The sequence below is a fragment of the Rhea pennata genome, chromosome 1 (assembly GCF_028389875.1).
Source record: "Rhea pennata isolate bPtePen1 chromosome 1, bPtePen1.pri, whole genome shotgun sequence".
Taxonomy (NCBI): domain Eukaryota; kingdom Metazoa; phylum Chordata; class Aves; order Rheiformes; family Rheidae; genus Rhea; species Rhea pennata.
The window spans coordinates 127,036,218-127,063,507 of record NC_084663.1 but is presented as its reverse complement, the minus strand read 5'-3'; the positions used below and the strand labels follow the sequence as shown (position 1 = coordinate 127,063,507).

The 27,290-nt window shown below is 39.0% G+C and overlaps 1 protein-coding gene across 10 annotated transcripts in view; it reads right to left on the bottom strand.

The window, feature by feature from the left end:
- DMD (dystrophin) overlaps positions 1 to 27,290 on the bottom strand; it is a 1,316,389-nt gene that overhangs the window by 1,118,337 nt on the left and 170,762 nt on the right. For 9 of the 10 annotated variants that reach the window (XM_062599961.1, XM_062599984.1, XM_062599968.1 and 6 more), the window contains exon 1: positions 20,126 to 20,425. The exons of the other annotated variant lie outside the window; for it this stretch is intronic. In XM_062599961.1, the coding sequence (XP_062455945.1) occupies positions 20,126 to 20,168 (43 nt within the window). In that variant the 5' untranslated portion in view covers positions 20,169 to 20,425. Of the gene's footprint in view, positions 1 to 20,125; positions 20,426 to 27,290 lie in introns of those variants that run through there. 10 annotated transcript variants of the gene reach the window in all.

The following is a 27,290-nucleotide window of genomic DNA, read 5'->3' as shown; positions in this document are numbered from 1 at the left end:
TGACAGTGCTTTGTCACAGAGACAGCACTCCAAAGAAATGACTGCCCCCAAGAAGAGAAAGGACATTTCAATACCTTCAGTGATCACTGAGAGCCCAGCCTCAAGTGTACTGGGCCATTTTGAAATGATCTGAATTCTGCCTAATTTACTGAGCATCATGCTTTCTACCAAAGAGACTATTCTGAAGTACCACCAGAACCAACCACCAATAACCGACATAATAAATCAAACCTAGTTTAGTCTCAATTCCTGCAAAAACTCCTACTGGAGGGTCTTTTCCCATTCCTGACCAAGGTTATACATTCTAGGTACAGCCATCTCCTGAATGTCTAAAGGCAGTCAAGAGTTAGCAGGAACTCCTGCTTGATGTGGGTGACAGACAGGAGAGGTTATGCCTGCATTGTGTCACAGACACGTCCATTGGAAAGGATGGCTTACCGATCAATTCAGGTGGTTATACACAGGCTCCTAAATATCCACTGTTTTTGCTCTACCACAAATATTAATCTTTAACAATCACTGTTGTTACTGTTAAATATAATTTATTTCAGTTTCAACTTCAGCTGTGATTCTTACATCAGCAGTCACTTCAAGCAAAATTTGTCAATCGTCCTCCAACGTGCAGTGTCTTGGCTAGTGAAATCAAATTCTTTTTTGAGAGCTGCAGAGCATTTGAAATCCAAATTGAAATTGAAATACACAATGAAAAAAATAAAATGAAACCCTTTTACAAAATGAAACCTTTTCTCTTTGGTCAATATTGCTATAAGTAGACTAACAAAAAATAAAATAGAAGTTACTTTTGCATTAGGCTTAAATTTATGGTCTCCTGCTGATGCCTTTCCTCAATTGTATTCATATAGTATTGTATTGTATTCATAGAGTATATCATTGTATAGTAAGTCAGATTAGAATTCAACTACTATGTGAAAGGCTTGAAAGCTACTACAGAGGAAAACACTGTGGCAATTCATAGTAAATGTCCTTGTGGGCTCTGGAATGTTAATGTGCTTCACACTGCAGTGAAGCCAATATATCCAGATAGTTTGAAACTATTATAACAAGTTAAAAATTGCCCACTAGTAACTATTTAAAGGTCATTAGTTATTTCTTATATATAGTGCATGTATTCAGCTAGCAGAAATTTAGTACTACATTGTTGGCCATAAAGGGAGAAGTTAGACAAGTTCTAAAAAGAGATCAAATCCTGGGGTGGATCCTCAATTAAAGTCAAATGAATTATATCCATCGACTCTAGCACAGGAAATCTATAGAGTGCAAAAAACTTTGTGTCTTAGCAAGAGTTAATTGACAAACCATTGGTATTCAGACTGCAATTCTAATTGTGGTTGGTCAAAATACTGAAGATCTCAGTTGAACAAAATAATAAAAAATAACCTATGAAGTGTTGATTTCAAATGCCATCTCATTTTGTCACAAAAATCACCCTTTTTTTCCCTTCAGGACAAAAGAAACTGCAAAAATAATAGATATCATGACAGCGATGGATGCCCAGCTCCCGCCTTTAATACCAACCTATATATTCTCAGAAGTAACTTCACCCAAAGGCAGAAATAAAATCTTCTGTGTGAAAGTACAGTACCATGCAGCACTTCTCTTTTGCAATTCTTATAATTTTGAGGTAAGATATTTGATGATCTTGGAAAAGGATTTTTTTTCCCCTAAAGCTAAGCCATATAGAACAAATAAGCACCATATTTACTTTAAGATTACATTTCTGAGGGACAAATTGTTTGGTTCTCCTTGCCATGGAAATATTCAGTGATTCTTTTTGCTTCCATCGTTAATTTGGTAACACGTTACTTTTCATATATGCATGCTGCTTAGTAATAGGTTCCTGTTTAAACAAACAGGCTCTAGCTGAGGAAAAAAAAGACCAAAAAAATCCTGGGGGTTTTAAATTTGTAAGCAAAACGAAAGGTTTAATAGGTTGTTCAGACCTGCAGAAAGCTGAAAATATCCTACCAATTTTACATGATTGAACTATTGTGATTTACATTTTTTTTTCCATCAAATAATCCTAAATTGTACCGATAATTCTGTTCTATTCTGTTCAGTCATAAGTAGAGGAATAAGTAGAATAGGACTAACAACAAGGGAGGATGTAGGATGAAAAGAAACTAAGACAAATTATCAAGGGAAAAGAAAGAGGAACATGAAAAGAAATAAAATGGACTTTATACAGTCCATATGGATTAAGACTCATTTACTTGCAAGGCTGAATAATAGAAATTAATACTGGAAACATTTGCTGAACCATATTTGCACTTTTTATTGTAAAGGTCACAGAGGTGTGTAATGGTTTTACGAACAGAAAAAAAGTAACGGTAATAAAGTCCATTACTTACTATACTGCACTGTAACTCTAAACCAAAGAGCAATGAACTGTACCTTTGGAAACGCCAAGGAATTGCCTTTTATAGCTGAAAGGTCAAAGCAGAATTTGGAAGAACAGCTGGTAAGTTACATGGTCTTCATGGGTAGTCTGCAGTTTGCCAGTGAATTTATAGAAATTTCTATGCTGAGTAACAGACATAGGACACATTCTCTTTTAGTATTTAAGCAGAATAACCCAGTCCCTTTAACATATAATGCCCACCTCAACACAAACAGTCTTTCAGGTGTATTTCCCTGCTTTTGTATATAACTCTGCCTACTCGGAATAAACATAAGCCTATTTCATAAACGTTTCTCTGTTTATCTTGCAAGGCACAAGTGCAAATAAGCAGCAGAGTTGGGTTAAAGCAGCCGGCAAGTCTGTGGTGGCTGCCCCACCCCTCACACGCTTTGCTAAAGCACTTTCAAGCCGCAGAAGAGCCCTCTGAAGCTGAATGGTAGAAGAAGTGGAGATAAAGGAGCTGCACTGGGAGTATCATTTATTTAGCATCCACGTGCTGTGTGCAGCTTTTGTCTAAGGCATGGCACAGGGATACACTTTCAGACGGCTCGATGGGCAGAAACTGCTGCAGTTCTTTTCTGCCGGGACAGAGGAGCCTGGAGAACAGGCATTTACACATAGAAAGCTTTTTTTTCTGCACAGGGACAGTGAGCTGTCGGGATCTTTTAATGCTGCATTCTACAAATGACTGCCTGATGCATAATCTGATAGCAGTTTCTGTGATCTTTCCCCACTTTCTGTACAAGGGGAATACTTTCTGCATGAACTAAACAAAAACTTCCACTCTTCCCTGACACATGTGCCCACACTTTTCAGATGAATTCCATCTTCCTGCTACTCAGAGGCTAAAATAGTGAAAGCTTTGATCACTGAATTTGAATTACAGGTAAAATATACAACACATAGTGTATGTGAAACATTTAAGAGAACTGTAAATACAAAGTTTAAAGGCAGAGAGGAGGAAGGGTCTGTTCCAGTGATATCCAAACAAGTAGATACAAGAATCTTATCTCACTGCTCTAGCCCCAAGAATGTAAATCTCATTGAATCAGCATTTCTGGAGACCACCTACTTAGATTTAAGTGTTACAACCATGTTCTTAGGATGCTTTCTCCAGCTGAGAGCTAGATGATGGCCACTGTTCCCAGCCAGGGCCATAGTGAGGGATCTCATTGAGAATTCCTGTTTTGGAGTCTCCCTGGGAAATTCTTAATGACACAAGATGAAGTTTTCACAGAAGAAACACTTCTCAGCAGTTATTTCTCAATTTTAATATTGATTTAGAGTAGTCATGTCTTTTTATCTAGGAGAAAACCAAGGTAACTGCTAACATTTTCATGGCAAACATTGTACCTCTCATTTCTGCCAAACAGGAAAGTTCATCTGCTTGGCTCATTAGGAATCTGTGCTCCAGTTAATCCAGGTCAAATCTGTTTTACTTCTCTGCAGTAGAAACTCATTTCAGTAGGGCTGTACAGGGGCCACAGACTGGCAAACAGCTACGCAGAGCTTAGAGCACAATTACCGTGCAACAAAAAAAGAGCCTTCTGATATAAATGGTATTAGAAAATACAGACCTAAAGTTGTCACGGCTCCTGCTTTATGGCCTTACTAAGTACAGAAAGTATTTTTATGTTAGAGTATGTGCTATTTATATGTATCATTGAGAACCAATTCTAAAGATCACAGGAGACTACAATTTGGTACCTTTAAGCTGAGAAACCACCCAGCTAGCATGGTGTCTCAGTAAAATACAGAAAGTCAATCACAAAGTTGGATTGGCAAATTTATCCCAAGGAAAAAAAAATCAGCTTGTAGAAAATAGAACAATAAACAATAAATTTCAAGAATAAATTTTTTGTTAAATAAATGAATTAAAAAGTATTACCTAGCCTTTCAGTAGTTTCCATAAAAAAATCAATAGAGATTTATGTATTTTCTAAATTAAAAATGGTTAGCATATTCTTTGTAAAGTAAATATAGAAATACAGAATAGTTTTGGGATGCATGGGATCTCTAGACACCATCTAGTCCAACAAGTGCTCAAAACAGGTGCCACTTCAAAGACAGATCAGGTTGGTCAGGGCCATATTCAGCTGAGTTTTGAACATCTCCAAGGGAGGAGAATCCACCACCAACCCGGGCAACCCATTCTAGTGCTTAAGCCACCCTTGTAATAAAAAATCTCTCCCTTGTGTCTTGTCGTAATTTCCCTTAGGGCAATTTGTCTCATCCTTTTCCTGTACATTTCCGAGGTGAGTTTGACTCCATTTTCTCCATACCTACCTATTAGGTAGTTGAAGACAGCAGTTAGATGTCCCCTTATCCTTGTTACAGCTAATTGATATTGTAGTTTTACCTTTCATCATTAGGAATAGTACAGTTTTGCACTCAGTACAGTTCCAATATTTTTTGTAATAAAAGGATTTTAGCTTCTTCTCAGTTTGATATTAACTATGGACCTAGCAGTAAGTAAAAGCACAAGAGCCTCCTGTAGTCACAGTATTTCTCCTTAAACACAAACTATATGCATATACACAGTATATTATGTTATTAAACATATGCAGAGCTACCTGAGTTCTCAAAAGCAGATGTCTGAAGCAAACTGGAACATTGATCAGGGACACCATCAGTGGCAAAGTCAAGCTTTAGCCACAAAAACTGAATTAAATAGCACATTTAAGCAATAATAAAACCACATACATGACATAGTCCTTGAGATACTTGCTCAGATTTTGAACAAAGCACATACATTTGTGCTAACAGGACAAGGGTGAACTCACACTTAGCAACTACGTCTTTCAATCTGTTGGTTATTGAGAAACATGTGACCTCTATGGAAATCCCCCAGCAAGTTCAAGATCCTAAACCATGGAAATTATCAATTGTACAAATTCTTTTTGAGTCATTTGTTAGGCAGTTGGGCAATCTAGGGCCCAGAATATTCTGTGTTATCAATGTATATAGCAGAAATGTAAATGAATATGAGAGAAAAAGACCAAAGGAAAGGATATTCTAGTGAAACCCTAGGGCCAAATCACACACATCAAGGAGCAAGCAAAAAGGAAGAATTTCTTCATTGCCTTTAAGTAGAAACTGGTTGCTTGCCTCTAAAAGCCATCTTTGAAGACTTGACCAGGAATAGTTCTTCAAACTATGTAATGTAAATCCTAAATAAAAAACCCTAAATAAAACTATGTATGTAAACCCTTAAGTGGGCTGGAAAGGCTGATTAATTCTCAAACTCTAGCTGAGATGCTGAGGCAACCAAAAGAGATCTTTAATGCATGGTGTTTTTTCACATTATCATCTTGGAAAAACTAAACTTATGTCATGTATACTAAGCACACTGTTCTTTGAATGGTATAATCATTATCCAAGGGTGGACTGGCAAATTCCCCTAATATCGTGTTCACAGCAGACTTGTGGGTTCCCAAGAGTTTAAAGGAACTGCAGCGCAGCGCTGCAAGAACCTAAGGGGAAACATATAATGTTATCTTCTACAGTCAGGGAGGTCACCCTCTTTGCAAGCAGCAAGACATACTCAGTATGATTTAAGTCACAGTTGTTATCAAAAGAAATCCTTGAACATAGCATCTTTGCACTCAACTTAGGCATATGAATTAGTAAATCAGAGAAGCTGCAGTCAGTCAAGTTTCATGATAAATGGCCAGGGGAAAAAATTTGTGAGTTTATCAATATTTCATGATATTACAACACTAAATGTAATAATTTTATATGTAATGTGAAGACAGTACTGAACTTCTACTTTTCACTAGGAAAATACACTACATAATGCTTTCACTACACAGGAAAGTGCAAGCATTGTTTCTTCTAATACCATTGAAACACTTTGTGCCTCCAATTGAGAATGTGAATTAAGTTCTCAAGAAAAAAATTACATTTTTCTCTATCACCTGTTTCCTCAGTATCCAAGTAACCAGAAATAAGGAAGACTGGAAACACAGTAAGAGAATTGAAGATCCCTAAGGAAAAGATACAGGACTTTAGAGGGTTCAAGGGGGGATTAAATAGATATAGTCAGTCAGAGAGCAAGATTTTGGAAGAAGAGTTTTACTAAAAAAAACCAAAATTGCCTCACAGTTGAAACTACTGGAATGTTTGCAGACCTAATATTGAGGAACAAGAGGAGAAGCAGTCAGATGCTCCCATAGTGTCACAGGGAGCACTTAGCTTATTTTTCTTGGCTTGGAGAAGTCTCACTGTAGAGCATGAGACTTATATTTTTTGGAGATAAATAGTAAAGTACTATAGGTGACAACAGCCATTTTCACAGATCAAAAGGCAATATTATTGATACCATGGAAATAAAATTCACAGTAAAATCCATGGTAAGTCCTGTTTGTTGGCTGATGACAAAGGCTTCAGAAAGGGTATTTTTTTGTTTTGTTCTGTTCTGGTGTTAGTTTTCTAAAGCAGTGAGAAGAAATAAGATCTTCTTAGACATTAAAAAGGGATTATTGGGTTTTTTTTGCTGAGGATTCAGGGACAAGTCTTGCAGTGTAACTGCTACAAAGACTCTTAGCAGCAGTGAGGAAACTGTCTGAAAAAAAAGGAAAAGAAGGATTCAATATCAGTGGCAGAACCAATCCATATTACTAATTCCAAAACTTCAAGTTCCTGACAATAAGGGAAGGATCAATGAAGATATTGAGAGGAGCAGATCTTTGGCCAGTGCTCCCTTGAACTGGCTGTGCAAGGCAATCAAGTCCATTCTAACTTTACCAGCTCTTTGTGCTGAACTGTAACATGCCCCCAAACTTGTTTTATTCAAACTACGTAAAAACTGAATTCAGTGTTGCTGGGCTGGTGGGAGGAAGGGGGTGAAGAGAGAACCATGAAAAATAAGTCAGCAAAATAGATCCAGAAGCACATAGTTGACTGAGTGGTTTGGCATGGGCACTGTTATCCCAACAATGAATAAAGGGACCAGCCCTGGGAGAAATGCTGAGGATGAGGCCCCTGGAAAACTGTGACATTCCTTTGTTCCTTAGTCAAGTTTCAAATGAATATGCCTCTGTTTCGAACATATGTTGCTCTGTTAGGCTGCGGCTTTAGCCCAAATCTCAGTGGCAATATTCACTCCAGGACTTTCAGCCTCTGATGCAGAACACAGACTGGCTCCAGCCACCAGGGACACAGCAGGCTCAGAAGGGTGACAGCGGGGCAAGCACAGAAATGTGGCCTCAAAAAGCACAACGGCCTCCCCGAGATGTCTCCTGGTATTGTAGTCTATGGAGGCCTCTCATCTGAGCTTCAGTAATAAGAAGCAAGTTCTTACCAAATCCTGTGCAGCCATGAACCAGGCCAAAGCAGATGATCTATAACACAGATGTCTCTGTTAGGTGTGAAAACTAGACAGAAATCAGGCACATTACAAGTCAGGTCTAAATTAACAGGCTGTGACAGATTAGATCCAACACAATTCATGCGCAAGCAGTGATTTCTGCCAGGCTTCACCAGCCCATCACGTAGTTTATTCTAGACCCAGAACAAGATGATTTAGGCTATACAGACACACACTGAACCACGTACAACAGGCCCATGGTGGAGGGAAGGGGAGAAGAACTGCAAAGGACTCTCAGGGAGAAATCTGTGCTTGCTCACTCAGGGTTATCACACTCCTTTCTGGAAAGCTTCTCCAGCTTCTCCAGAAGCAAGGCCTTGCGAACCAACCTGCCTACCACTGTGAGAAGACACAGTACCATAAAGATGTAGATTAGAATAAAGACTGCTAAAACAACCCTGCGTATCTGCTACTGCCACATGCACCTCTTTAGGGTTTTCTCCTCTTTATGTTCTCATGCAGACCCTTCCAAGACATGCACCACGGTGGCATCACTCTGAGGGTGCCAAGCAGGTTTGTTTCCTAGGTCATCTCCCTGCCTCACACGTCTGCTGCTCTCAAGTCTTTCCCCGTATCCTCTCTGGCTACCTTCTGGACGATTGCTTCCCTCCATCTACCCCATACATCACTCTGTGGTATGGCATCCAGCCTTCAATTTCTGCTTTTCCAGCAGTTTCAGCTGTCTGCAACAGTTGCCTTTACTGTTTTATCATCTACTATAATACATTTCTCTTCAAGACAAATTCTTGTGTTGATTTTGCAAATACGTAGATACATTTCCTTACTGTAAGCATGAGATTTGAATGCATGAATAAATGATCACATAAAGTGCAGGTCTAGATGCATGCAGCTGCAGGCGCCCTGCTCGTGTTTAAATTCAGTTGCCAGCTAGCTCCTCTTCTGTCAGCCCTCTTCCTGCACAGAGAGATCTTGTGACAGAACAGCTCTCTGCAGAAGGCAATTTAGGAATACACTAGCTGTGCTAGTCCCAGAAATGAGGGATTCACATTTTAGGAATGCCTCAAAAAATATTTTCTGATGCAATTATGACCAGCTTACAGCACTGACATTTTAGCTTGCTAAAAATGATAATGAGATACCTCTAACGGTGAAGGCCCCATAAAAGGGTCTCTCCGTATGAAGTCAGGATTCAGTGTACCGCTTAATCTGCAGTTACATTTAAATTGCATTTATATTACAGATTTATTAAATCGTGTATACGACTTCTGACAAATAGTACTTTCAGTTGTTATATTATAGAAATAATAATTATAATGAGTTACTCATAAATTTAACTTACTCTTTTAGAGAGTTAGATTAGGAATAAATCTGAATTATACTGGAGTAAAACAACTTGAAGTTATTTTCCTTTTTTCTGCATAAATACCCTTTTTAAAAGAGTTCTTTAATTGATACAGGGGTGCAGGAGTTGACCCTGTTAATGAGTTAGTACTGTAATTATGAAAATAAAAATATTAAAATTATTAAAAATACAAAATTAAAATAAAAATATTCTACCTTCCTTATCACATTGCCAAGAATCCTGCAATACCCTTGAGAATAACTAGAACTTTTGACAAATGTCACAACAGCTAATACCTGTCACCACCATTATTTAAGGCACTTGAAACTTCATAAACCCATCTCTAGAGCTCCCTTCTCTCTAGCAATATCTTTGATCTTTTTCAAATATGATTTCAGTCCTGACTACAGTAATGACAACTTCGCTATTCCTATAATATTTTCTTGCTCTCTTCTACCAACCTAATTTCAGTGTTCAGCTTTGCCTACTGGAAAGAACCACTTTTTTGCTAGTAGGACTACAAGTCCAGAATCTCATCTTGGCCTCAGGAGTTTCGAACAGCATATTGACCATTGATACCCTGTTAATGCTTGCAGATTCCTTGATCATATCTACAGAGCAAACTGTTGATGCATTCATTTCTATTTCAAACTGGTTTTGGCTGTATATTGTAGATCATATAGAATAAGAAGTACTTTAGAAACTCTTAGCAGGTCTAGTGCAATTTAGTTAATGTATCTTGAATTTAAGCAGACTTTAAACACATAATAGACATTCTACATTCAATATTAATTCAGATGGACTTTACAGAAAAAGGATATTCAGAGAGATTAGGGCATTCAAAATGGATACATCCTTACAGAGTAGCTCTGAATTGGTTTGTGACTAACTTATAATACGGGTGTATAGGGAAGTGCTAGCAATTCTAACGCTTGCAATTGATTATGCCATGAAAAAAAATGGCTGTACCTGGCATCAAAAGTGACATGAGAACCCCCAAATCTGTGTTTCCAGCCCCCCTCCACAGTAGTCAGGAGAGCTGCTTACAAATAAAACCACGGAGGGAGCTGGTCCATGTCATTGTGAGGACAACCTTGAGCATCTGTGAAAGGTCGTGACAAGCAGGGGAGGTTCCTCAGGACTGGAAAAAGCAAATGTCACCCCTATCTTCAAGGAGGGCAAGAAGGAGGATCCAGGGAGCCATGGGCTGGGCAGCCTCACCTTGATTGCTAGCAAAGTGATGGAGTAAATATTTCTGGAAATCATTTCCAAACATATTAAGGACAAGAAGGTGATTGGGAGAAGTCAATATGGATTTACAAAGGGGAAATCATGGTGACCAATCTGATAGCATTCCATGATGAGATGACTGACTGGCTTGGCAGATGAGGGGAGAGCAGTGGAGGTTTTTTATCTGAACTTCAGCTAGGCTTTCAACACCGTCTCTAATAATATCCTTATCTATAGTATCAGACTGATGACAGAGAGGCGAATGAAAATTGGCTGAACTGCTGGGCTCAGAGCACTGTGATCAGTGGCATGAAGTCCAGCTGGAGGCTAGTCACTTATGGTGTTCTCCAGGGGTCGATATTGGGGCCAGTATGTTTTAACATCTTCGTTAATGACATAGATGATGGGAGAGAGAGCACCCTCAGCAAGTTTGCAGATCACACAAACTGAGAGGAGTGGCTGAGACACCAGAGGGCTGTGCTGCCATTCAGAGAAACCTCAACAGGTTGGAGAAATGGACCCACAGGAATCTCACAAAGTTCAGCAAAAAGAGGTACAAAAAGTCCCACACCTGTGGCGGAATAACTCCATGCACCAGTACAGGCTGTGGGCTGATCTGCTGGTAAGCAGCTCTGCACATCTCTGATCTGGACATCCCTAGTGGACAACAAGTTTGCCATGCGCCAGCAATGCCCTCTGACAGCAAAAATGGCTAGTGGTATCCTAGGCTGCACTAGGCAGAGCACCAGTAGGTCAAGGAAAGTGATCCTTCGCTCTACTCAGCCTTGGTAAAACACACCTAGAGTGCTGGGTCCAGTGCTGGGCTCTCCAGTACAAGAGGGACATGGACATACTGGAGCAAGTCCAGGGAAATGCCATGAAGATGATCAAGGGATTCAACCCTCATAGAAGGGTGAGAGAGCTGGGACTGTTCAGCATGGAGAAGAGAAGGCTCAGAGGAGGCACCTTACAAATGTTTCTTTACTCACCTGATGCAGTGAGTAAAGAAGGTGGCGCCAGACTCTTTTCAGCGGTGCCCAGTGACTGGGCAAGAGGTAATGAGCACATATTGAAACACAAGAAATTCCATTTAAATGTAAGAAAACCTGTGACGGTGGTCAAACATTGCAATAGGCTGCCCATAGAGGTTGTGGAGTCTCCATCCTTGACATTCAAAACCTGACTGGATACAGCTTGGTTCGAGATGACCCTGCTCTGAGTGAGGGGTGGGGTGGGGAACTAGTTGATATCCACAGGTGACTTCCCACCTCACTGACTCAGTGATTTCTGTGAAAATAAATTTCATCAATTTATACACAGGGCAACAATTTCTGGAAGCACTCCAAGAAAACTACAACACCTCTGAGGAACTCCTACTCAGTTAAAAAAACCCTCCACAGACTGACTTATTGCACTAGGAAAATCTGAATCCCTAGGCCACTGTTTAAGGCTAAGATCTTTTTCACTTTCTTAATCAGAATTTTCTAGGAAAGATGGGAAGGAAAAAAAGAAAAAGAAAGAAAAGCCCTTATGCCTCCTGTAGACAGATTCAGGGAAAAAAAAAAAATTCTGGCCACATTTGGAACAAGTCTTAGTTCAAATCATGTCCTCCTTCAGTTTGAGCAGGGAGGTTGGACTAGATGATCTCCGGAGGCCCCTTCCAACCTTATTGATTCTATGGTTCTATGAAGAAGAGGACTACTGGTCAAGTCAACTTTGCTTCACATTTACCTGAATCATGTCAAGAGAAAAATGAAACAATTCAACATCTGGGAAGACTTTGCAAAATGAGCATTAAGTCATCTTAAGGTAATATGCGAAAATTAGCAAGCCTTCTTGGAGGAGAAAACGGCTCATTTAAAGCAGCTAAAGCAGCAGAGCAAAAGATGTGCGTGACTCAGAGAAAAGTGCCAGAGCACAAGAGAAAATAAAAGAGGTGACAACAGTATCAGAAAGAATCTGTGCTTCACAATTCAGAGGTTATTCCCTAAGAGGAATAAATTTGCCCTTACAAGACCAAAAATCAAATATTTAGGATCATTCAGTTTGTTTTCAAAATATACAGATGTAACTGTAACAGTTGAAAAGAGAGAGAGAACAACCGTATTATAAATAGAAGCATTTTTGGATTGATTATGAATAGACTTGTCCTTTTTGAACAAGAAGTAGAGAGAGACTAAGTAATTTAATAGATGTTTCCCCCCCCACACACACCCAGGGCAAGAATGAGCTCCAACAGATATTCTCTGAAGCTCTTTCCACATTACTCAGGTATTGTGGAAAATACCACTTCACTGTGGATATCTTTCACTCTGAGTACGGGAGTCTGATACAATTAAGTACAAATTCAACTTACAATGCTCTGTAGAAAAATTGAGAGATTGATTAAAGCAATTTAATTTATTTAAATCTACATTCATATCACTGAGCCATCCAGTATCATTCAGTTGAAAGGATACAGATATTATGGAACTTTAAACAATTAGATAAAAAAGTTAAAATAAAGATCTGTGATGATTTATTATGTTTATAGAACTTTTGGTCCCAATAAGTGTTGCAGGTTCTACTGTGAGATAATAGCTCCTGATAGTCACCATTTATTCCACAATACTAAGGAATATACTCTGCCCTTCCTATGTTAGGATGTTCAGAACTCTCTCTCTTTTTTTTCTTTTTTTTTTTTTTTTTTTTTTTTTGGTAACTATTAGGAAGAACTGAAGGGACAGAATCAACCATATAACGTATTTGTCCTTTGCAGACTGCTATAAAAGGAATTGTTCTAATGTTGGCGAGAAAGCAAGAATTCAATTTCGTGAAAAGTGACTTGGCTTCACCTTTCGTTTCCATTCAAAGTCTGATGCAACTGAAACTTTCTCCTCTGTAAACAGAGTATAAGCAGAGCAAACACTTTAATCTGGATCTTCTACATTTTTAGTGAGTGAGTAACCAGTGGTCTACCAAGCACTTACAAATGCAGCCTTAGAATTTCATGTTAAAACATACTGCTTTCTAGTTTCCACACAATTTGCAGGGCATAGGAAGGGAATAAATATTAAGTATGTACAATGCTTTAGATCAGATGATAATAGAAAGTTGACAGTAAATAAAACAAAGTGAAATGAATAAAAAAAGAAATATTGTTGCTCCCCTGAAATCTTGCACAAGATGTTCATTCACTTTGGGCTGCCAACAATCTCCACTGAAAGCAACATAGAACAGAACAAGCTTAATTCAAATCAATATGGCTACACGCATCACGTCCACAAACTAAGTCAGATCACTGCCGATTTGCACCTTTGCAGTTTCATCTTCTCTGTTTTTCAGTTCTAATGAACCCCTTTTAAGTTGGGCAGGATCATTGTAAAGGTGTATTTGTGGACATTCTGGATCTCAGAGGCAATATGTGATCTCCTCATCCTGGCATATTGGTCTCTCTGCAGCAAGAAGCATCTCCTTTCCTTTTTCTCTCTCTCCCGAAACAGATTTCCTCACATTTTTCTTCCATGGTAGTTGATCCACTTTGAGATAGATTAGACAGCCCCATGTCAAAGGGCTTTCAAATTGACAGAAAGGGTTGGGGGAGTTGCTGCATACTTCCTAAACCCATGAAAGACGCAGGATAGCTTTATCTCTAACAGCTTTAGAGATAGTGTCCATGCTGAAGAAACGGACACAAATCTTCAGACTTATTCCTATCATCAATTTATAACCAAAATGTGTTCCTGGCTACTTAGCAGCTTGCCTACAGTATCCATCATCCAGGAACTTCATGAGGCACTCTTTTAACACCCCTAATAATGCTAACTATATAACGATACTATTAACCTTTTTAAAAAATAGAGTGCCTGCACTAATTTTTCACCACCCCAGCAATAGCTCTGAGCTTTGTTTAGCCAGAAATAATTCATGAATAATCTCTTCCAAAGACAAACTTTGAAATTAAAAAAAAAATGAATGTGAGAACAAGACGAAGAGAACTATGAAAATACTTGTATGTGTGACTAAAGCAAGAGGGAGGGGGGAGGCAGAAGGATAGATGGACAGGGACCCTGCAGTTCTCCACAAATCTTTTGACATATGCGTCATCAGGAGAGTGCTAGCTAGGTCAAAGTAGTAATAGGTCCTGCTGCAGAGATGTTTCTGAGGAGTCTTGTACTTGGTTTTGTCCTTCTTTTCCTTTTTCTCTCCCTCCCTCCAACCCCGTTTGTTTTTTCTCCCTCTTCTGCCCCTGTAGTCCGTGACCTTCACAAGACAACACTGTTGCTTTGATAACAGAACGCCAGCCTCCAAGGACCGGCAAAGCTTCCTGGGAGAGAAGACTGTCGCCTTGTTCACAATCCAATCAAAACCTGAAAGCACCAAGGAAAAAATAAACCAAGGACATCGTTATTCCGTCTCATTGTGATTTGGCTCGCCTTCAAATCACATACCCTGTATATCTGAAATAGCAGCAACGCCTCCATTAACCGAGCCTTCCAACACTTTAATCAAAGTATCTTTTAGAATAAAAAGGCAGAAATGTCAAATTCCAATCACCCTTTAAATTCTTCCCATTCCCTACACTACGCAAAATTAAGAGGCTCTCGCATGGATAATTTCCTTTAAAAACAAATGTGCATGTGTGCAGACATTATTGACACACACATGCTCACCAATTTTAGAATGTGCAAACACCCACGTGGTGAGACATGGAGGCTCCTTGGTGGGGTAGTGTGCGCTCAAGGTCAAACACGTGAGATCAGCCTAACTGATTTTTCACGATAATGTCCATGCTTTGGAAGAAATCACTCTTCAAGGGGGCAAATGTCAAATACCTTGTCAAGCGTATATTAAAAGTAGCTTGCTGCCTGTCTTCTAAGTTAATATTAAGAATATCAAATACTGATGTTGCTTTTTTTTCCACTGGCCATTTTTGAAGGGCTGAAGACCCACAGCTTTCACAGAATCACAGAATTAGTAAGGTTGTAAGGGACCTCTGGAGATCATCTAGTAGCTTTCCCAGATTTTACTGACAGCCACAGGAATAAAAAGTGCTTCAAAGAAACATACACAATGGATTTGATTAGCCTGACTAAAACCCTCTCTCGCTCATATGACGCTCTCTTGTTTCATGCTGTTCATAATCCCTGTAGGTCCCCAGTGATCATTCAGAATCTACCAGCAAAGGCAAGGCAAGCAAAATGTGATAGCCTAGGTCCCCATTTAGGTCAGCTCTACACACTGCAGAGTTTTTAGTTATTAATATCAGATGTTTTTCTCTCTATTTTTTTGTTTTTAGAAAGGAATTCCCAAACCATTCAGATACTTCATAAAAAAACACCATAGGAAAAAAATTACTTAGCACTAATGTATTTCTGTAGTGTTTTCTATGAGGAAATGCTTATGATTGTATTCTTTTTATGACTAGGATCATGCTCATTTATATCTGTTGAAGGTAAAGGATAGATTCTTTAAAAAAAAATAGTCCTACAGAGATGGATTACTTTTAAGATACAGAATTACAGATAGCAAGGACCAAGCAAAATTCCCAAACATTGTCACTTTCATGCTCTAAATAATACCCATAGATTAAAATAGGACTTGTGATCTGAACCAAGAAAGATTATGACTTTCTCAAAATTTAGCACATCATTCCTTCAAAACACATCCTTAAAAACTTTCCAATTTGTTATATATGTGACAAGTAACCTAGAACACAAGGTTTTATCTTATTTGCAAAATGTACTCAAAACCAAAACAAACACATTTGCTTTACATGGTTTTCTTTAGAAAGATGAATGAACGTGTTCTCTGGTATAGCCCAACTGGCAAACCATTCTGAAGAGTCACAGTCTGCTAACCATTATTTTTGCTTTCCACAAAGCTCACTCTTTGATAAGGCACAATTATTTAAAATTCCCAGTGCTGTTCTGCTTCCCCTGACAGTGATACGGTATTATCACAAGTGCATTCTTCTTGATAACACTGTGATGCTATAAAGTTCCACTAAATTTACTGAGAAGTCTTTTTCAGTGGTTAGCTGTAACACAGTACAATCATTATCCTTTTAAATGATGATTAAGCTTTGGGGTAACATTTAATTGAAAATGTACTGTGAAAATCAACAAGTCGTCCTTTTCAAATCAAGGCTGCTTGGTTCACAATTCAGTTCAATGTAATTTTGTCTAACAGTAATCCATGACAAAAATATATAAACTTAATCCTGTTACCTCTGGAGATCTTTCAAAAATGCTTAACTCCTTGACTCCTTGGACAAATCAGAGGCTCAAATAATTTCACGTCATCAATATAGGGTTACTTTTTTTTTTTTTTTTTTTTTTTTTTTTTTTAAGTTACGTACCTTTTCAGGTATAAATAACTCAATCTGATCAGTAACTATATTCTATTAGTTACATAATTGAATCTTTCCTAATATAAAAAAAAAAAAATCCAAAAAAGTGAGTAGATTAATTTTCACAGGATCATCAGTTTCATACATAACATGCTGCTTGACTACTGTTCCTTGACTGTTGTCCTCGGCTAAATAATTGTCCTCAAAAGAGCCATAGACAGGTTCAATATATCAGGGCAGCCTGGGGACCAAGAATTATGGAACGCTCACTAAATATGATAGACAGGAAGATGCATTCTCCTCCACAGGTCAAGGAGTGATTTTAAAAGCTGATCTTTCCCCAAATACAAGATCTGAAGAAATTTGCTGCTATCCTTCTTCGGTCTCCTCGAGTTGTCTTAGGCCATAGCAAGTTGCAAGCTTCAGCAGGAGCCGTTTTGTAACACGAAACAACTGGTGCTGCCAACCCAGCATCACACAAGACGTTTCACGAGGCTTGCTTTGGAGCAGCTTTAGGTTGACACTGCAGACCAAACACCCATAAAGAGTTTGTGTGCGTTAGTTGACCTCTTGGAGTGCATCTTCGAGTCCAGTTTCATCCAACAGGGACACAATCTGTGTGCTCCAAGACCGCTCTGGGATGTGAACCAAAACACAGCAAGCAGGGAAATCTAGGAATTCACTTCAGAAATGTACTCCTGATTGAGCTAAGACACCAATGTAGATGTAGTATGGTAAAATCATGATAGCTGGTATGAGACCCCTTGTGACCACTAAATTTTAGGTAGGATTAGTTCTTTATTGAACTGGCTCTGGTTTATGATTAATTCTATTTTTAGTCACCACTTTGTGCAAATCCAAGAAGAGAAAGAGAAAGAGAATGCCTGTGTGTAACTGTAAGCACAATTTGATTCCGTTTCAGATTAAGGGCACAGAAAGAGGGTTATATCAGAAAAACAGCAAATCACACTGAATACTTTAGAGAGGGTAGATTCTGAGATAAAGTTTGCAGTAATATCATCTTAACTGAAACAAAATGAAATCTAGCATATCTGATTTTCCCATCACTTTATTATTTAGGTGTCATTGTCAAAGTATCTGTAGAAACCTGGAAGAGACAGTTCCTGCCCAAGGAGTTTTCAGTCCAGCTCAGACAGAAGTAAGCACAGAAAAGCTCAGTAAAGAAAGTAAAGCACAGTGTGGTGAATGAACACCTTCAGGTTCTCATAAAGGTCGTTCTCAGTAGAAATGAAAGAAAGCAGGAAACGGAGAAGCTGCATTTATTGCTGCAGCATGGGGAGAGATACCAGAGAGAAAGGAAGAGGTGGGTGTGGAAGTCAGTTTGAAAGGGAACTTTATGTGAAGCAAAAAGATGGATTTAAAAAATAAAAACAAATGTAAGCAAGCCAGAGCACGAAGTTTTCATCTAATACAAAGAAAGAAGCAAAGCAAGCAATGGGAATGAGAAGGCGAAGGGACATGCTCTGAGTGAAGACCAGCGATAAATATGACAGCTTTATTTTGGATGTACTTTGTAACATACTGCAGATATGGGCTTTCCTTGTTTATCAAACTACAACTATAAAAAACCTTGACAATATTATACAAAACTGTATTGAGAGTAATGCCTTGCCCTTTAAAAGAGTCAGGATACAAGTGAGAAAATCAGTTCAGCTAAATAATTCCCAAGATGCGCTAGGACAGTTCCCTTTCATATTAGATATGAACACAGTTACGTGACATAATTTAGCAAGTGATTTAAAGGCTCTGGTCATGAATGCTATTTATCTGTTACATGCAACTCTAGTTTGCTATTTGTATTTTTCAAAAGCTCTGAAGCAGCTATTTTTTTCTTTCTTTCAACTACTCTATCTTCATAGTGCAATCATAACTCTGGAGCTAAGCAACCCTTATTCCTTTCACCCTTATTTAGCAAGCAGCTCCCCATGCAGCACAGTTTGTTTCCCAAGGCTGAAGAGCAGGTAGTGGCCAATATTGTGGCGATCTTGGGAAGTGAGTAGATAGAGAAGAGAAGATAGCAAATCCTCCTTATTTCTCTCAAAAGAGCACCAGCAGAAAAGTTTTGGCACTACTCAGTTTCTTCCAGAGAAAGCCATTTTCCTCTTGCCAACAAGAAGTAAAACACTCCTTCCCTGTCCCCCCAGTATTTTCAGAAATGAAGCAATCTGCCCCCTAATTATTTAGTATGTGATGGTGATGTCATTATTCTATTCCTTCTTGAACTCTCAGACTGTACTCAAAGAGTAAAGGGTCCTATCACTGCAGGATCTCTCTTATTGGCATAAAACTGTATCTGGAAATGTTGTATTTCATTTAAGATTATTATTTACTGTCCAAGAAAATAGAATTAGATATAGTCTTAAAACAAGGAAATAAACTACGGCATAAAACTACACCTGCAACCTGGAATTTTCTGTTTTAAGCTCATTTCCTGTCAAAGATAATAAAATCTAGCATTACTTTCAAGAAGCTCATCATAAGTGAGTGACTATACAGTTCATTTTATGTGATAGGGGGAAATGACAGTGCGTATTCCCCTGGCTTCTGTGATCAGAAAAGGAAGAGAAAGCCAGGAATTCTATTACTGTGCAGACACAGGATTAAGCTGAAAGTGGAAGACAGAAAATAGATTATAAAACAGGGGGTGGAGACTATAGATTAAGTCAGGACAATACTGACACTCTTTCTCTCAACACAATCTGTCCTGGGAGCTTGGGTTGGGGGCGGAAGGAGAAAGATTGTCTGGGAGTTTGGTAGATGGATTTTAAAACTCTCTCTCATTCTTTTATTCTTGGCTCTCTCATTCTTTTTTTTTCTTGACATCCTCTATTCTTCTTCTTATTGCAGATAAAGAATAGCTTTAAAAGAACAAACAAGCAGAACTCTGGAAAACGCGCCTGCTCTTTGCTGGGAAGAGCATGGGAGAGCTCAGCTGCTGCTCACTTTGCGCAAAACTGACACCCCCTCATTCAGTTGCTACCAGACAGTTTAGTAACGAGAGATCTCTTACTGTGTAAGTTAATATAAGGCAGTGAAACTGCATATGCCATTAAAGTTCAAAGCAACTGATTAATCCTTTGATGTGTTGCCAAATTATTATAACAATGATACTGGTTTTTCTTGCAGATATATTGGTCTGTCTTCTCAAGAAAAAAATCTTAATCCCACGCCTTAATATGTGGTGACCCTAGGAAGAAATGTATTTTCTTTATTCAAGGCAAAGATGGGTAGCAATTCTGGATTACATTTTTCATATATAACTGTATGTACAGGATTTCCCCCTTCCCAAAAGACACATTAAAAATTCTCTCTATTTTTCCCCCAGTGCTATATCCTTTTTTAGACTTGGAAAGTAAACACTTTAAAATGCATGCTGTTAGTGGGCTGCGTAGCACTATACTGCTCTGTCAAAGTGAGTATTGTGATAAATTATGTCAGTCTGTTCATACTTACAATAATCTTCCACTTCCTCATACCAAACAGTGTGAGCAGACATGAAATCTCTCCACAAAAAGCAGAAAAAGAAAACAACAGCAAAATATTTCTTGGCAAAGCGTATCCCAACTTTGCTGCTCCAGCAGCTCGTGTTGAATTAGGCTGGTCCCTGCGTAATGACAGCTATGACCCAACCAGCCCCAGCCGCTTGGAGGAGGAGAAGGCAGCGCACAGCGTGGTCGGGCGCAGGGCTACGTTAACTGCGCCTGGGGTCTGGGTCCCGCGCGGGGAAAGCGAGGGCTCCTCACTCCCGCGGAGCCGACGTGGTAACTAATGCCAGTGCTCTTTGGAGGCCCCGAAATGTTTCAAATTCCAGGACCTGCGCAGAAGCAATACTCTGCTTCCCTCAAAACAAAGTTGATTTCCCATAATAGGACAGCCCATGCTCTCTACATATAAGGCTCTGCTCCCAGGGTGGCATGTGGAATGGATTTAAGCTATGTGTTACAGCTCTCCAAGCAGCATTTAGCCCTACCGAGTGGAGTGAATATATTTACCGCTCTCCACTCCATTGCCCTGGGAGCCCCTATGAAGCAGATTTCACCCCCCTCCACCGCAGCAAACGCACCCCCCAGCCGATCCCCAAGGAGGATCCTCCCGATTTAGCAGGAACTCTGGCAGAGGCATCCGTTCTTTCCCGGTGTATTGCGGCCTCACCCGTAAACGCGGGAAAAAATAGTGCTCTTTCATATGTTTCCTTACTAATTGTTAACAAACCAGTGCTAGCAAACACAGGTTGCAGTAAGCCAGAAGCTGCGTTAAAAAAAAAAAAAAAAAAAAAAAAAAAAAAAAAAGAAAAGAAAAAAGAAAAAGAAAGAAAAAGGAAAGAAATAAAGCTACTGACTTTCATTTGACCTTTCCGTCCCCAACAAAGCCGCACGGTACGGTTGCTATACACAGCCGCGAAACAACCCACAGAAGAAACAGACAAAAAATGGCACATAAATTGTGTCCTGTGGCCTCCTTCTAACTACGGGAACTTTCCCTAACTCCCCAGTCCAGGCTGCCTGCCACAGACAGGTAGCACAAGCCCTACCCCAGCCCCACGCCTCCCGAGCCTCTACGGGAAAGAAAAGCAGCTCTCACGTAATACTTTGGAGGGGGAGTTGCAAAGATATTTTGAAGGCTACTTTGTACATATAAATATATTTTATATATATGTGTCTGTGTGTGTGTATAAAATACATGTATATTTGTATATATTAAAAAATATAGTATAGTATGGCCCTTAGACAGACATAAGCCACAAAGGATCATGTTATTAATTCATGGCTTCGTTTGAAAAGCTGTGTGAAAGGACACAGTGATTTCCTTCTTTACTGTATTTTGTTTTTTAAGATCTAAAAAACTGAAAAATATATTGTTATTATTTAAAGACTGAAACGTCCAGTCATGATGACTACAAGTTTATATGTACATCCCTGGATTATATGAAAAACCCACAAAATGAAGTACATAATATACCTCTAAGTAAGTTTGTTTTCAAATTTAACACACATCTAACCGTTACAGCCACTGGCATTTTCCACACTGATAGTCAAATTAATACCCAGGAGAACCTGGATGTACGGTGCATGCCAACAGACTCCAAAGGATTAATTTGCAGCCCACAGGAACTGCAAGTCATGAACTGATGTAGAAAATAATCTGAAGCAGAGCACAGCACACTGTGACGGCAGCAAAATTTTGATTATTTGAGGGAAAAAGAGACCGAGCAAACTAGAGCCTTAAGAAAAGGAACTGCTTATTATGCAAAACCTCTATTTTAAAATATTTAACGTTACCCTTGATAACATGGATCACCAGTAACTGAAGCCCAGTTCCAATAATGCACTTAAGGACCAAAAGTAGAAGTCATCGAGAAGGTAGGTGTCTGAATCCAGAACTGCGATCCTCCTGACTGTTACTCCTTTGAAACTTTCAAAGTAATTTCATTTTTTATTCAAAACTTTCCAGGTTTCTGCAGCTCTGTTTCTGAATAATACCGGAGGGCCTTAGTCTTGACAGAGCTCTGTGGTCTGTCCCACACCTACTGCTAGTCATCATCCACAGACTCCCTGTCTCCTCTGTGACAATATATTTGAGATCATCAGAGGACACCCGCATCAGGCTCTGCAAGAAGCACTGTGCTAGCCAATTCTTGCTCCTAAATCATGGCTCAAAGAAGTGGCTGGTGGTAATGCTTGGCGTGGCTTACAAGTTAAACAATCTCCCATATGCAGGAAATCCAAGTTTATTTCCCCTCTTCCGGCAGGGAGGGTTCAAAACTCCTGTGTCTCAGCAGTCTCCACTTCATTCACAGGAGTATTGAAACTTTCAGCCTAGAAACATTTTCACTTCCCGCTACTGAAGCTCCACCACTATGTGGAGAAAGAGAACAGATTTGTTAAGCCACAGAGGGAAGTAACAAAAGTAAGTGTTCATACCTACTGCGTTTGCTGATTTTCCTTTTGGGAGGGAGAAGGGGTTAAGAAAGTCGAGAAGCTCTTAAAAATTGAAGGCTACTTTCAGCAGCCGTCATTGGTTTAAGCTGAGAAACTTCAACTGTACTGCAAAGAGGAAGGTTTTATATACATCTGTCAGTCCCTACTGGCTAGCATGGTGTGTATTCATCCTGGGTGTGTGAGCTGGAAGAGAGTCTATGATTCTGACACACCAAATTCACTTTTACTTGGGGATTCTTGTCTGAAGCAGCATTAAAAGCTCTAGTTCTCTTCATTCAAGAACAAGAAGCAAGTCACAGCCTCACTGTGCATGTGTATCAAGTAATTAGGTATACCTGATAAATGCTATTAGTCAGAGGTGACTCGTCTGATTCTCCCTTCCAGGTGCCGTAAGTAGCAGGCTGCAACCTACAGCACCGCTGGCCAACGCTCTGGGATTGCAGTGCCTGTGCTGCAGTAGGGGCGAGGAGCAAGCTTCGAAGTCACGAGCAGGATGGAACATTTAGAATGATATTAAAGATGTAGTCTTTTTTTTAAAAAAATGATTTCTGGCAGCTCTGGTTTAATGTTTCCTATCCTCCTTCACAATCAGCAATGGGTTAAATCAAAGGAAATAGCCTTCTTCACGGTGTTTTCTAGGGTAATTTTCAGGTGTCTATTAATATAAAACACTTATACAGAGGCTGTTTATTTTACTACTTGAGAAGTCCTTTTAAAAAACCCAAGTATTGGGAAAGTTGAAAATATCTCCTTTCTAATGGTAAGAGTGTGACAGTAATGCAAAATTGGAAAAAAAATCCAAAGAAGTCAGCAGCAACTTGAAAACACGGCTCAACTACAAACTGCCTTTTTAGGGACCATTTAGGAGGTCAGATTCAGCATACATCAGTGTGACCTTAGAAAAGCAGTGGATTTCAACATCCAAGTTTGGCAGCCAAGTTTATTGTCTTTGTAGTATAAAAGAGGGGCAGGTTAGGACTAGAAGGTAAGGGCTGAACCTCAGATTGGACTTGTGAATCCTATTTTAAAGTATCTAACTCTTCCCCTCCTAAACAGTATGAAAAAGGTACTTTGAAATTCAGGACATTTCTGTCAAAAAGCAACAACAAAACTCCCAAACCAGACACAAATGGAAAATTAAATCTTTAACCTGAAAAAGAAATACTGCATTAGCCAAATGAGTTATATGGGAAGACAAGTCCCCAAATAAATAAATCAAATGAGAACTGCATGTTAACAACCTCTACAGAGTAGCAAATCTCCCATCTCACTATAATTTACTGATACAAACACCAAAAAATAAGCACGCCATACTGCAGTTTATATAATCTAACACAGACAGCATCTCCTTGCCTGTTAACAGATGAAACAAGAAAATAACAAGTAGGTAGCATACCACATGGAACACATTTACAAATCTCTTATGACTTTTTAAATATCCCAGTGATGCATGTTGTTTGACAAAACAACATCAGGTAAAATGCTTACTGCATAAACTTAAGACATACAATATTTTGATTATAATTTCAGAAAAAAATTAAGCCTTTATTCAACACTGTTTTTAACTCCCTGCCAAAGTTGAGCAAAAAATAAAAAATAAAATAAACAAAGGCAATCCAAGTCTGCTGCTCAGTTGGACTATTAGGCTCCTAAGTTCTCTCTGTGCTCTTGCCAGTATTTGCAAATCTATCACATCTATCTTTGTGGGAGGAACTGGTTAGTTAGCTCCAGGGATTATGAAACTGAAGTGAAGAGAGAATTGGGATGTGAATCTTTTAAGTGCTGATGCTCAGCATGTGGGTTCTCATTTGCCTTGGTGGTATATTGGCTCAGGGTCTTTATAGAATGAATATTTCTTGTTACAAAAAAATTCATTTGTGTGTCAGCAGCAAAGGAAAAACAAATTTTTGACAGCTTTATCATAACAGAAGTAAATAGAGGGCTTCTAATTTTGCTGTCAAATCAGCAAGAAAAAAAGGTCTGTCCAACACCAACCACAGAGGCAGAATTTGCTACTTTTGTTTCTCAACCTACTTTTACTTCAAAAAGACATTGTAGAGAATGTTAGTACAGATGGCAGTCTTTTTTTCTCTCCAGTATGTTTATTTGATCTGGAGACCAAAAAGTAAAAGATAAAAGAAATTCCCTAGTCCTAAATTATAAAGGAAGCTTTGGCGTCCAGAGGGTTTACAGTCTAAAAATTTACAGTCTAAAGTAAAAATTTATAGTTTAAAAATTGTCATCCATTATCTAATGATTAACATACAGCCCTCTCATATGCAAGAGGCTATTAAGAAACATCCAGTTTCCAGTCAATACATCTCTGTATCATGAAACGCTTATGCTTGAAACCATACTCTAACATGTTAAGCCACATATTATTACTGTATTTATGCTCTCCCCAAGCAATCTGTCTTCCTTATACTGCAGTTACTTTGGAATAGGGATTTTTCTCTTTCTGGAGAGCGTTTAGCATGAAGTGCTGGCCTCACTGCTTATTACTTCAATATAGGAAATAACACTCATCAAAAAAAGCATCATTAATCAGTATCCCCTTTGGAAACCTACACCTCAAGAATGACCAGGGCTTTCAATCCATGGGAATTCTCTCTAGGGCAAGGTCCCAACTGTATTTAGCAGAGCAGTATTTGCTGCCGCCATCTCCCATACATATAATGCTTTTACTTTGCAGATCTTTATTCTCAAACACTGTCACTCCTCCAACTTTCAGAAGCTTTTATCTCAGCAGCAGTGAAATCAGTCTTAATGGGTGGTCAGTTTGAGCAGACTACCCAGGAGATACACCAAGCCATCAAAAAGAAAGCTTTAGAAAGAATAGCAAATGATATGAAAACTAATATTAAGAGTGTACAGAACAGAACAGAAGGAGGAGGAGGATTTTAATTACTGATAAAAGACATGGCAAGAGTCAGAGTAATAAAGAAGAACTGGAACTAATCTAGTCTTAAACTCTCCAGGAGGCTCAAATGACAGGTAGGGAGAATACTATTAGCTAATATTCCCACCTGTAGATTTAGGTGTGTAAGTTGAACCGAGGTGTGTAATCCACAGAGAGAGGATCCTCTGATCAGAGTACCTGAAATAGGCTCCTACCCCAAATGCCCTCTGGGGGAGTCTGCCTGGCTTTGGCCTTCTCTTTTGCTGACCCACCCTTCATTGCATGTCTACAGTAGGAGAGCCAAAGGAAAGACTGGCTCTCCCATCCCCGTATTCTCAAAATCCACAGCAAGAAAATCGGAGCACACAGAGCAGAAGTCAAACACAGCACGTCCCATCAGCCACCCCTATTTGACAAACAACCTTTCAGGGCAGTTAACGTACACCAAATTGACTGAGGTCTGAAAGATGTTGCAGCTTAATGCAAGGGAAATCTACATTAAACTTCATCATCACCATTAAGGAGGAACTAATGCCAGAGTCCAAAATGAGTGGTTGCTTAAATACAAGTAATCATTACTTGATTACTTATATCATATGTAAACAGAGTGAAATCCTAACCAGTTTCATACACACATATATATTTGCATGTGTGTATATGCATCTGAGAGACCAAGAGCACACACAAATCAGCGCAGCAGGTGGTAACATACATGCATACATGTCTATATATCTTTTAAGAGAAGCCAATTTGTGAAGTTGAAAACAATTATAAACCTTAATCCGTAAGGAGAAAGAAGTTAAAGAGAAAAACGTGAATGATAATTGGAAGATGTTTGAAAACACTTTCTAGCTGCCATGATGAAGAAAGGAAGTTCCTCTGCTTAAAAACAAATGACTAGAAACAAAAACAAGTTTAGTTCAGAAGAGAGGCAGGTATTTAAAAAACAAAAGAGAATATAGTATGTAAGGAGCAGGGGAAAAATGCCAAGCTGATTGCAAAGAATATCAATAAGGAACTAAGAGGTGACTGTGAAGCTGAGTCAACAATCCATATACACTAGACAGGGAATTCACCTAGGTCTGCAGGCAAGCAGTATCTATTCTGCTAAAGACAACTCAAGGTCATTTTGCATAGCAAATGTATTATCTACTAGCATGAACCCAGATTTCTTTAGGGAAAGAGAACTCACAGGCTCTAACAGCCTAAACTTCCAGTCCTCCCATCCTCTCTTTCTATAGCTTATTCTGTAAATGTTTTGGTCGTGTCCACTTTTGACACGATGCTTTGCAAAAGCCATAGGCAAACTGGAGAGCATGGACCATCACAAAATTCTAAGCAGTCAGTTTTCTTTATGAGGAAAGGCTGAAGGAACGTCACCTGTTTAGTCCGGGCAGGAAAAGGAGTACATAGCCCTTGCCTTCCAGCATGTAAAGAGGACAATGCTCTGTTTGTTTTTTTTTTTGTTTTTGTTTTGTTTTTTTTCATGTATATTGAAGACAGGGACAATAGCTTCATTTGAGTAAAGCCAACTCAGATTTGGTCTTAGGAGAAAATTGTGAAAATATCTGATCACTTACGTATATGAAAATATATACTCAGGGAAGCCATTTTCAAGACAAAAGTCGAAGAAAATTCTTTCAAGGCTAACAAAGTATATTTGATCTTCTCAACTCTTGCAAGAGAAGAAATCAACTCCGTATTTCTATAACTCTCTGAAACAAGAATTATGGACTAGGTAATAAGACCTTTCACATACCATTTAAGTCTGTATTCATCT